This window comes from Carassius auratus, unplaced genomic scaffold (assembly GCF_003368295.1).
Source record: "Carassius auratus strain Wakin unplaced genomic scaffold, ASM336829v1 scaf_tig00216878, whole genome shotgun sequence".
In the NCBI taxonomy this organism is placed as follows: Eukaryota; Metazoa; Chordata; class Actinopteri; order Cypriniformes; family Cyprinidae; genus Carassius; species Carassius auratus.
Window position 1 is genome coordinate 265,055 of NW_020528782.1, and position 12,910 is coordinate 277,964.

The following is a 12,910-nucleotide window of genomic DNA, read 5'->3' on the forward strand; positions in this document are numbered from 1 at the left end:
TCAAGTGAGTGTGCCATTTACTCTAAGATGCCACTAGATGCCACTATGTTATGTGTTGGATCCATAGCAATTAAGGTTTAAGAAAAACAAACTTGGGTTGTTGTTAAGATGAATAAAGACAGAAATGTTAAGACTGCACTGAGAAATTTTAAGGACTGAACAAAACAGGAATCAAGGAAGTTTTGGGGTCATGTAGATCAGCTAATATAAATAAAGGACTATTGAAACAAGAAGCATTTTGTATTCATAAACTTATAGGTCACTGACCCCAAATTGCACTTTTGAGGAACTCTGTCTTGCTATAATGAATTATAATTTGACAAATTCATCAATAATACTTTGGACAATAAATCTTGAGTATGTACTGCAGCGTGGAAAACAATGATCGTTTATGACAATGTATTTCTGTTTTAAATCATTGAATTTTTCATATTAAATTGGTCAATTGGTGGAGTAGATACTAATGGTTGTTTACTTACAATAGTTATAAATATAAGATCCCAGATATTTGTTTTTATCACAGATATATTGTGTGGTTTACTTTTGGAGGTGATAATCGATAAATTGTGTAATATTTAAATGAATTGATTTAATGATTTAGTAATTGAACATTGGCTAATGAATGATGACATCAATATAATTAGTGATTTGAAAAGGGGGTGGAGGAACTGAAATGCTTCGGACACTGAGGAAGACTTTGAGCTGAAACGTTTGTGTCTTTTCCCATCAACGATGAACGTAAAATATAATGAAAAAAGAGGACTGTATATATATATATATATATATATATATATATATATATATATATATATATATATACATACATATACACATATATATATATTAATAAAATTTATGCATTTAGCAGACGCTTTTATCCAAAGCGACTTACAGTGCATTCAGGCTATCAATTTTTACATATCATGTGTTCCCAGGGAATCGAACCCCCAACCTTGCACTTGCATGCTTGCTAGCACTGTGCTCTACCAGTTGAGCTACAGGAACAACATATATACACACATATATATATACATACACATATATATACACATATACATACAAATATATATATACATATACATACACATACATATATATATACACATATACATACATATACACATATATACATATATATATACATACATATATATATATATATACATATATATACATACATATATATATATACATACATATATATATACATATATATACATACATATATATACATACATATATATACATACATATATATATATATATATATATATATATATATGTTCCCTATAAATAAACTTTTTTTTGTTACAATAGTGACCAAGTTTTTAATATTTTTTTATTTATTTGTTTTTCAGACTAGAAGCAGATATCAGGCTCAAATAGAAAGCCTTTTCTTACGTATGACACAAGCAAGACAAAGCCCTTAAAAAACTGACAAGGCGTACCTTCCAATCTACTCCAAACAGACTTTCTAAATCAAAATGAGGAACTGAAAAATGTAAATAATGCAGTTTGACATTTAATCATAGCTATCTTTCTACAGATGAATGTGTTATAACCACCTCCTACAACTGCTCCGATGAGCATTCATTTAGAGAACCACAAGCTGGAGAAATGTAGCGAAACATTTTAAAATAAATGAACATTGTGTTAGTCGCTTATGAACATACTGAAGATTCTTACACAGAAACAATAAAATTTGATTTTAATGATACAAAAAGTTTGTTCAAATGAGGCACAATGTATTTACAAAAAAAAAAAAAATCAATACTCTGTTCATAATACAGTTAAACATAATTCATCACTGATTCTTCAGACATGAGTTTTCAAATGTCAAATGTAAAAACACATTACATTACCACTAAATGCCACTAAAATAATACCACCAAAATTACAAAGCTGTTATCACAACCCTACGAAAATACAAAAATCAGATCAGGACTATATGTGTAAATAATCAACAATAAATGACACTGCGGCAAAATAAATATTAAAAATAAAGATTGTCACATCTCTAGTTTTTAGGCTATTTGTGGACTCTATTGCGGCACTTCAGTATTCCACATTCTTAAGTAATTCAATGATTTTATTTAATTAAAAAAATACATTTATCCAAACTTTGAAAATAATGTATTTTGAAAAAGGTTGTTTAATACTTTCTGGCCATTTTACCAAAATGTTATTTGATTTTGAGTTTGACTGATTAAGTGCTCAAGATTTTTAATTTATCTATTTATTTATTATTTTTATTTATTTATTTTGCAATCAAGCTGTTTAGTGGTTAAGACATAAAAGTATGTTAAAAGTCATTAAAAATACGTTTCAGTTTCTTAATTTCAGAATATTTGTTTTGTGTTTAAACAATGTTGAACAGTGGAAACAGCACATGTCACCTGTCAGAGCACATGCGCAGCCCTGATGTAACATTTTCATAAGACATTTCCATATAGGTTGGTGAAATCAGCATCATGATCATAACCCTTAAACGAAAATTTTAGATTTGCAGAAGTCAGTGAATAGCATATTAATCACAGAAATACATGTAAATACAAGCAAACATAAACAAATGTACTCACATGGTAGGGTTTTGGCTCACTGAAGTGCATGGGGAAAATAAGAATTTAAAAATTGCATGTTTACATTTATCATAACAACTGTTAAGCGACTGTATATGAATTTAATAGACTGTTCATAGACCCGTATGCCAGCACATGTATGAAGACATTGATATTACAATAAATTGTGTTCATTTGGTACATTTGTAATGACCAAACTACAGTTTAAAGAAAATCTATCATTGTTTTTTCTGTTATAAAGATCAATTTTAAAGTGGAAGGAATCCTGAAGTGGCACTGACGTTTAATTTGACACTCTAACTTTATTCAATATTATTTTGTGGTGTGATGTAAATACTGAAGGATTCATACTGTATGTGGTTGAAATGCACTGTACCTCTTTGGTGATGGCATATGAGGTTTGGAGAAAGGCTTGTTTCCTGACACTGTACGTGTGTTGTTTGCCCTGTGAAGAGAGAAGATTCATCAGTAATGCCATCATTACTGTTTAATATACAATGACAACCATAAATTTTTACAACTCTTTAGTAGGGGTGTAACGGTTCACAAAATTAACGGTTCGGTTCGATACGATACACTGATGTCACGGTTTGGTACGTTTTAGATACAGCAAAATGTAAAAACATCTCAACTTTTCAGAATGCCGCAAGCGCACCGCGGGTCATGTGACAAGAACTAACCAATCAGCTTCATCCTTTCCCGTAACAACGTTGAAAGCTCAGCCAAGATGAAGGAACAGCTGATCATAGTTGTATATGGATTGCAATTTTGAAATAAATTTAGTAGCAGAGCTACTGCAAGCGATTTTTAGAGCTGCAAATCCATTTATCCTTTGCTGAAATTTCTGCGTCTTCATGGAGAGAGCAGCAAGTCATTGTTGCTTAGCAAAGGCAGACGCTTCAGGGGCGCTTCTGCCCGAGCGCTTTGGAAAGGAGGAGAAAGACGCGCCTAGCGTTTTCCACGATTTTTTAGGCGCTATATGTGAACGGCCCCTAAGGCGCTCGCTCACTCGTTGCAAAATGTCTAATGCATTTAACAGACCAGAAATAGAAGATTTTTCGTCTTTTCCCAGATACTGACACACTAAGGTGATGTCAGCGTAAATGAGTTGACATGTTTCAAGTATTCCCGCTGGTGTGTTTTTTTTTTGTTTGTTTTTTTTTTTATTCCCGCTGGCAGATGCGACCGTTGTTGTTTTTTTATCCACCACTCTCTTGCCATCACCATGGCTTACAGGGAATCCAAAGTGCACACAAACACCAGACCTGTTGGTTATTGGAGGATCTTCTATTTCTGGTCTGTTAAACGCATTGGCCACTGCGTACCATGCATGAACTACTCGTTCACTCTGCGCGTACTGAGTGAGCGAACGCCTGACTGAGTAGCCTAACATAAACATATAAGTTGGTGTTTTTTTCTTCTTCGGGGGTGTCAGGGGCGTTGCCTGTTACGTCGTTTGGGTTATTGGGCTACCTTGTTGAACGCATATCATTATATTTCCCTTTTTTTTTTCAAATATAATTAATTAGTTCAACGAACCGTTCGGTACATAATACGTACCGCGTACCGAACCGAAAGCCTCGTACCGAACGCTTCAATACGAATACGCGTATCGTTACACCCCTACTCTTTAGTGTAAAATATAACTGATATTTTTATAAATATATATATTTTTAAATAAAATACTGACTTGTATTCTGCTCTCAGATTTGTATTGGTTCTGGGTGATTGGTGTCTACTAAAAAAGGAGAAAAAAATTAACAAATTGAAGGGTTTTATTGTTTAATAATGAAACTCAATGATTAAAAAAAGTTGAATACTGATTACCTAGAAAATCGGCTCCAGATGCTCCGTCTGTTGAAATGTGTGTGTCATGTAATGTTTAATCAGGTAATGTAAAATGTAAAATATGATTAATTGTTAACATCATTTATGGTTAATTACAGTTACGTTAAATATATTTTCAACCTGCCTTTGTTCAGGCTTTGGTGGTCTTCCTGGAGCATCTCCAGTGTACCTGTAGATAACACTAGTTAATTCAGTGGTAAGAACCAACACTAATCAGATTTTCTTTCGTTTTGTGCTTGCCTGGTATCACTTCTGTTTCCCCTGTTAATCCAAGCTATTCTTCCTTCAGGCATACTAAAATGACTGGGGGAAAATGTTTAAATAGTCTCAGGATAAGAAAAAAAAAAGCAAAGATGAGAAAATGTAAAGTCCAACCTTGAGAATCTGTTCCACATTGATCTCCTAGTTTAAAGAAAAGGGTTAAAATTGCTAGTGTACTACAAATCAGAAAATCTTTACTGTTGACATTCATACAGAGACTTTCGTGAACACAAATCAATGTGTAAAAACTAATTAAATGAGTATGTCATAAATACCTTGGCTCAGATCGTGTTAGTGTACCTTGCATATCCTGATGAGGCCGTCTACAATTGATAATGACATTGTGAAGACAATGAAAAGTTGTCAATGCTGACTGATAAAAACAGAAACTAAGCAGAGCAGTAGCAGATTCGTAAATGTAATATCACCATCCGTATTATTATGTCTGGATAAAATTGGTCTCCATGTACTTTCGAATTATAAGCAGAAAACGGTGCACTTCAGAATTATTAGTGTTGCTAGATGGTTTAAAATACAGGTTACAACAGACATTTTGAAGAATAAGCATAAGCCAAAAATAAAAAAGTAAACTTACTTTTGTCGTCTCTTATAAATGAAGACTCCAGCAAATATGCAAATTAGGATGAACACAAGTGACGTTCCAATAACATAAGGCCCAACTCCAACCCCTTGAACTCCTATGTTAATTAGATTTTTTTGAATATTAAAAGTCACATTTCTTACAAATCATGAAGTACAGTTTCTGTTTGACCAGTAATATGAAAACATCTATCAGTCTGTACGTACGTCTAATACTGAGGAAGCCAGTGTTTTCCTGTGTTCTACCGCCCCAAAAGTTGGCAGTGCAGACAATTTCATCTTTCTCTTCATATCCAGTTGGAATAAAGGTCACAGAGGACACTGTTTCCCAGACGCCTCCACCCATGTGACGGTGGCTGATAGTTTCTCGGGCTGTTGGGACGCTCCAGGTGATTTGGGGAGGGTGAGAGGAGCATGTGTGGTTGACTGAGCATTTGATGGTGACTCGTGTCCCGGGCTCGATCTCTTCAGGGAGGGATGACATCACAGGTTTGTCGGGAGATGCTTTATAATAAAAATCACAAAATGTTTATATTAGTTCAGGAATGTCATGGATGAAAAACACTTTCAAAAGTATGTGAACCCAAGTGATATTTCCTCACGCCGCATTAATAGGAACACACAGCTGTTGTTGAAGCTGTATCTCTCATTTTCCCTTTCTGCCCGCAAGCAGAATGGCCCGTTGTCATGAGTTTGCACATCATCCATCTCCACAGTACAGTTCTGCTCATCTGGGTTTCCGAGGAGTCTTGTGCGTCCTTTGAAGTTGTCCAAGACATCGACTGGGTCGGTGTGGAACATGTAGCCACCTTTTTTGTTGACCCAAAGAACCCGAAGACGAGTGACATATTCCTCCTCCATCTTGAAACTACACGGTATTACCACACATGAACGAGGCAGTGCAGTGATCTTGGGTATCACATCTGCCACGTGTTGGTAATGAGCTAAAATTATATGTGACACCACAAAATGGAATAATTGGTTATCACAATTTTTTTTTAATGAAATTTCTAATCATACACTGTAAATCTGAGAATAAACATTAAAAACATACTTTCATTCTGCATTGGACTGTCTGGTTTTTGATACTCTGTAAGACAATTAGTAGAAAACAATAAGCTTAGGTTTATAAAGTTTTACTTATTGTTGGGTTCCTCTTAAATAAACTTTTTTAAATTTTATTTGTATTTGTGCTTTAGGCTAGAAACATACAGTATATCATGCAAGTATGTGAACATTTGGTTGCACAAATGCTTTCATACAGTAGCTCAAAGCCTTCGTGTTCATATACTTGCATTGCATCTTTTTCAGGCCTTATATTTCTCACCATCTTCATGGCAGTCAGCACACAATTTGTTTTTTGTAGATTCAAAATGAATCAATTATAAAAATCTGAACAAGACCACCACGCATTTAATGTAAGATTACTCACGTTGTACACGTAAAACAACAGATGCATTAAAGTCTGCTCCAGAAAATTTTACGGTGCAAATCAGTTTTTTTTCATTGTCCTCTTTTGCAGCCAGAAAGGTTATATTGGAATAGCTGATCTGATTTACACCAGAGAGTTTTTTGCTCCCCGTTGTGACCTGCATGTTCTCATAATTCCATGTGATGGTTGGATTCTCTTTCTGGCAGGAATGATGGACGCTACAAATGAAGTTTTTTGCGATGCCCTCTGTGACATCAGCCAGTTCAGGCTCAATCGTTATTTTATGATGAGCACCTGAAATTGAACGGAAAACTTGTAATAGGTTCCACTGTGATATTGATAGTGAACTTATAGCTAAATAACAGTTCAAATTTGTGTTCACTCACATTCTGCACTTTTGTCCTTTGTAGCGGTCACTGTTATGCCACCATAATGTGTTACTGAACACTTAATAGTCGAGCGGTCTGTCTTTATGATACCTGTTCGAGTCAAAGTGATTTTCCACAGATTGTTTTTAATAGACTTATCCCTGATTTCATCAGATCCTTCTACACCATTCAGAGTTATTGTTGGATTGCTGTATGGACACGTGTGAAAAGCTGAACATGCTACTATGACTGTGTCACCCATCCTTTCACCTCCATAAATATAAATGCTGGGCTCCTGTGGATGTGCTACAATTTACAGAAATATTGGAATTAAAATATCATATCAGTTTAAACACAAAAATTGGTTAGAAGAAAGTCAATGGTTCTATTGTTATGGTTATTATTGACCACCACAAGAATATTTACATACTGTCAACAACAATAGTTGAGGTGATGTCATAAAATTTGAAGGTGAACCGTCCAACATTTTCAGGGTCAATCCATGGATATAATTTCTCTCCATGGTGACGAGTGTCCAGATGTTTTATCAATAGACTGCAATTCCTATTTGATGGATCACCATATAAATCAGTTTTCCCTCTGAATTTTTCAATGACATAATTTGGATACCATGGATCGTAAACTAAAGGATAACTAAAAGCAGTAGAGACCCACTGATACCACACAACTCTATGTGGGTTTTTGGTTGGGGATTTACTGTGGTCGAAAGAACATGGTATGACCAGACAGGAACCACTGAGGCCATGAATTTCCGATGGCATTCTCACTTGCCATCCCACAGCATTATACAGCAGAACACCTGTGGGACAAAAGTTGGAGAATGGCAGGAAGATTAAATATTAAAAATATTTATTTTTCTTTTCTAACCACGTTCTTTGCACATTTTATATACATATATATATATATATATATATACATATATATATATATATATATATATATATATATATATATATATATATATATATATATATATATATATATATATATACACATATATATATATATATATATACACATATATATATATATATATATATATATACACATATATATATATATATATATATATATATATATATATATATATATATATATATATATATATATAATTTTCAATGTTGAGTGGTCAAATTTCCTGGAGAAAAAAATAAATAAATAAATAAAAAATCCTTATTTTATTCACTTATTTTGATTTGATTTGCCCTGCAGTCTGGAAATATCTGAGAAGTGCATAAACTGGGGACTGTCAAATTCCTTGGTTTATCTGTTGTAAATATCTAATCTTCTTATCTGCAATCAAATATTTTAAGCACAATCTCAAACAGTAAAATTACCATGAGAGCAATGGGGAAGACAGAAATAAAACGTTCACAAATAAAGACTTAACCTGAAAAAAGCCACCACTTTAAATACATTTCTTAAATAGCCTTTTTAGATTTGATGTACTATATACCCTTATCAACAGCATCTACATGTATGAAGTAAAAAAGAGGGAAAACTGGTGCTATACCTTGTAAAAGCAATTTAAGTAGCAGAGGTCCCATCATGTTCCTGGGTTAACCCTTAAGTAAAAACAAAAACACATGTACAAAAACAAAGGAAAGAAAAACACTGACCAACAGATTATAATAAATTTTCCCCAAGGCTAAATGGTTGTTTTCCGTTATGCTAAAAGTGGACCCACCAAATGAAAATGAAACCTTAAGACATTGGTTAAATAAAATGTAATATACTTTTATTTTCATTCTTACCTTCTTAATGAAGTCTCATTCACAAACAAATGGACTGGATAGAAAAGATCTGTACCAAGCGCTGCAAAATGTGGAGACTGTAAAAGACAAAAAGACTACACAGTTATATGAAGAAGAACCTATAAATGGAGGTGTGAACACTCTTTACTATGACTCAGAGAGTGACAGAGAGAGGAATATTTTATTTTCTTCCAAATAAGGTTGTCACACATAGTCTTGCATCATGATCAAACAGATAAAATGTTTTGGTCTTGATCTAGACAGTTGTGAATATACAAATGATAGATTGGTTGTTTATTATTGGTGGGTTATTTTTTGGAACTCATTTTAATTGTAATTTTAAAAAGCAGGTACAATCTTTGACTCAGAAACGTCCAGAATTTAAGATTTTATGACATTCTGCTAGGTGAAAATTATATTCAGAAACCACCTGTCAAAACAGAGCAGGAATGAGATTTATTTTATAAAAATAAATAAATAAATAAATAATAATATTATATATATATATATATATATATATATATATATATATATATATATATATATATATATATATATATATATATATATATATATATATATATATATATATATATACATTTAAATTATTTTACTTATTATATAAATTTTTTTTCAACTTTACAGAGTACTTCTCCATTTGTCCAAATCATTTCAAAATCCAGTAGATTTTTCATAAATTGTTTAATTCTATACTTTAGACTACTTTAAACCCATTAATAAATACATAATGAACATTTAATCAAAACAACACTTCTCATTTAAGACATTTATTTTTATAGTTTTCATAGACATAGAAAATATTGTTTAGGGCAAGTTATTTATTTTTCATTGTCTCAAATTAAAAAATATAGATGTGAAATCATTACATTTTTAAATTGGATGAATGAAAAGATTTTCAGTGTAATTTCTAAGTTAAACCTATATCAATTTTTTTATTTTTCCAATTTATTAAACTAGAAAATTAAGGGGGAAAAAAAGCAAACAAATGAAGGAACATTCATGCTATTTACTGTTTTATTTTAATTAAATTTCTAATGTAAATTAAAAAACATAACAAAACATGAAAAAAAAATTGTTTAACAAACTAACATAAAACAGATTATCTCAGAATCAGAAACAAAGAATCAGGTGCTAACTCACCTTTTCCAAGGTTGAGTATACCTGCTGAATAAAAGTGCTTTTCAAACACTTAGTCCAGGTGCAGGGCATAAATCAGTCTGAAAACATGGACATAGAAGGCCTGAGAACGGTCGGTTGATCCATTACAAAGTTTCTTCTAAGATGATTCCCACTCTAGATGTGTTAGATGAGGACTTGCTTGATCAACGCTGAGGATTCTTAATGGAGTCTGTCTTTTCAGCTGCATCCTAACAATGGAAGAAACAGATCGATAAAGACATTATCAAGCCAGTTAGATAATGCTGTTGGCAAATACTCAAGACAATATTCTGCGGCCATTCACACCATGTTCTAATTAGAGCAGTTTATGTCCTTGGACCGGGAACTGTGTGTTTCTATGGCATCACTATTGATGCCTAAATTAATCTGCAGCAGTCAGGTACAGTGGTCATGTGGTACAAGTAGAAACTCTCAGAAAAGTCCCAGATTAAAAAAACAACAAAAAAAAAACCTTGAAAATTACAGTCTTTATAAGATCATCCGACTGAAGGGTTTACATTTATTTGTGCAGTGTAGCTTTCAATAAGGTGACTCTCCTCAGAACAGGTCTCAGTCCACCCACACGACATACAGCTGATCTGGAGTTCTGCTGTGAGGTGGCAAGTAATTTAAATGTACAGTATGAACATGCCTGATGTGAACAATTACTATGTTTGACTATGACTATGTTATGGCTTATGATTGTTATAAATTCCTTGTCTGAACATAGAAACAGGGTTTCACAGACAGGGCTTAGCTTAAGCCAGGAATAGGTCTTAGTTATATCAGGATATTTAAATAACTTCTATAAAAATGCCTTAAGAACTTTACTGGTGTGCATCTTGAAAAACGACAATAGCACAGACATATTTTAAGTTGTGCCAGTACAAGATATTTAAGGCAGCTTGAACATGCATGTTAGTCTGAAACTTGTCAGTGAAACCGGGGGATAATTTTAATATAACGTTAGCTATGCTCTCTTTTATGAGGACCATACTTACACTACCAAAGCATTTCTTCCTTCTAAATCAAAAAAGTCGTTAAGAGGCCTCTGAACCTAGATAGAACAGATGTATACTTATACATTTTGTATTTATACCCTTAATTACTTTAAATTTACTTTCAAACAATAGCCATGCCTATTAAACATGGTCGTTAAATTATTGCACTCACCATATTAATGCCACCATCGTCTCGCCTCCGTTGTATGAGTAAAATTAACTTAAAAATTACACAGGGTTCAAGCGCAGTTTTGTCCGTTGCATACAGATGATAGTAAATTTTATTGAAAGACAAATAATTAATTGCATGACGTACTGCTTGAAAAACTTTTTCAAGTGTACCCCACATTGGTTTAAAATTAGAAGCAACACATAAATGTCTTTCACAATGAATTATCAGAACGATATACAGTACCAGCTGTTTTTTGTTCAACAACTTTAAACATACTTTATTTCCCAAATATAAGTTTAATATTTATATCCTGCAAATTGTTTGATACTGTCAAAGGACAGTTAATTTCAGTATCTGGTAAGTCTGGAGAAATCATTGGAAAATTGTCTTCTGCTTCTGGTCTTTGTTGTAATATTGAATAATCATATAGAAGTATCCATTCTTCAGATATGGAACTTAACATTTTTTCCAACATATCTCAATCTATTAATTCAGAAGGAAGTCCAAGTTCATGAGTCAATGCAAAAATATTACTTAAATCCTTTCCAGCCACTTCCACCAAGTCCTTCATTATTATTATATGTGCATTTTTAATTTTTTGTTCAAACCATGATGGTATCTCACAAGACATATTCAACCTAGACCCATTAATCAAATGGTTCTAACAACCAATGTAAATATTTTACATCAATAGACCTTGTTATTTTCATCAAACACCATGATTTCCGAACTCCTTCATAAAAAAAATTTCTTTCCAATCATTTCTCTTACAATCTGTCCAAAACACTTCTTTACGTTGATCTCACCAAACCCCCTTGTGAAAGTGAAAGTGAAAAGTGAAAGTGAAAAGGGAAAGTCATGATATTTGTCACCTATGCCCATACTTGTAATTGGTGCTCTGCATTTAACCCATCCAAGTGCACACACATAGCAGTGAGAAGTGAACACACACCCAGAGCTGTGGGCAGCTATAGATCCAGTTCCCGGGAGCAACAGGGGGTTCAGGGCCACACTTCAACCATGGGTATTATTGAGGGTAGAAGAGAGCACTGACTGTTCATTAACTCCCTCCCACCTACAACTCCTGCTGGCACCGAAACTTGAACAAGATGAATCTGGCTCTCTAACCATTAGGCCACAGCTGCCCCTTGTGCTCTGACTCAAAATTAAAATCTTCAACAAGATCACAATTAAAATGGCAATATGCTAGGGCTGTGCAATAAATCTAATGCGATTTTCATGCACATCTCATCAGTAAAGACGCTCCTTTTATTAGAAGTATTATCTCCAGGGTTGCCAGGTTTTCACAACAAATCCTGCCCTGTTGCTTCTCAAAACTAGTCTAAAACTAATCGCGATTCCAGGAGGTTCCCAAATGTAAAAAAAATTGCTTCCTGGGTTAAAATATACGTTTTTTTTTTTTTGGCATGGTTGTCTTGGTAAAATTCGCATTTTAGGGGCTAAATATCACGTTAATGGTAATGGGGTTGCTTTGAACCGCGGACATGAAAAACAACCGCAGACTTGGCAACACTGGTTCAGGTGGAGCGGCAGTTACTACACAGAGCCGTAGTCTACCAACAGCTAACATAAAATCGTTTTCAAAATCTTGAAAACGTTGTAACATTCTTCACCTTGAAGGGCCATGAGGCTCCAAATGATTCATTATAACTGGCAGTACAGTAAAAATCTCCA

The 12,910-nt window shown here is 33.5% G+C and overlaps 1 protein-coding gene across 4 annotated transcripts in view; it reads right to left on the bottom strand.

Moving 5' to 3' along the window:
• The window catches only part of LOC113099174 (myelin-associated glycoprotein-like), a 25,540-nt gene extending 13,004 nt beyond the window's left edge, over window positions 1-12,536 (bottom strand). Inside the window, exons 1-19 of one of the 4 annotated variants that reach the window (XM_026264262.1) lie at window positions 10,025-12,536; window positions 8,864-8,940; window positions 8,623-8,674; window positions 7,519-7,908; window positions 7,107-7,394; window positions 6,721-7,014; window positions 6,343-6,378; window positions 5,891-6,232; window positions 5,496-5,792; window positions 5,284-5,386; window positions 4,964-5,011; window positions 4,803-4,829; window positions 4,668-4,730; window positions 4,552-4,596; window positions 4,407-4,433; window positions 4,270-4,317; window positions 2,956-3,024; window positions 2,580-2,598; window positions 1,372-2,483 (exon numbers count right to left, since the gene is read on the bottom strand). In XM_026264262.1, coding sequence (XP_026120047.1) covers window positions 2,433-2,483; window positions 2,580-2,598; window positions 2,956-3,024; window positions 4,270-4,317; window positions 4,407-4,433; window positions 4,552-4,596; window positions 4,668-4,730; window positions 4,803-4,829; window positions 4,964-5,011; window positions 5,284-5,386; window positions 5,496-5,792; window positions 5,891-6,232; window positions 6,343-6,378; window positions 6,721-7,014; window positions 7,107-7,394; window positions 7,519-7,908; window positions 8,623-8,659 — 2,184 coding nt within the window. In that variant the 5' untranslated portion in view covers window positions 8,660-8,674; window positions 8,864-8,940; window positions 10,025-12,536 and the 3' untranslated portion in view covers window positions 1,372-2,432. Of the gene's footprint in view, window positions 1-1,371; window positions 2,484-2,579; window positions 2,599-2,955; window positions 3,025-4,269; window positions 4,318-4,406; window positions 4,434-4,551; window positions 4,597-4,667; window positions 4,731-4,802; window positions 4,830-4,963; window positions 5,012-5,283; window positions 5,387-5,495; window positions 5,793-5,890; window positions 6,233-6,342; window positions 6,379-6,720; window positions 7,015-7,106; window positions 7,395-7,518; window positions 7,909-8,622; window positions 8,675-8,863; window positions 8,941-10,024 lie in introns of those variants that run through there. The other 3 variants (XM_026264263.1, XM_026264260.1, XM_026264259.1) reach the window with 3 other exon arrangements.
• Between the last annotated feature and the right edge of the window lie 374 nt (window positions 12,537-12,910).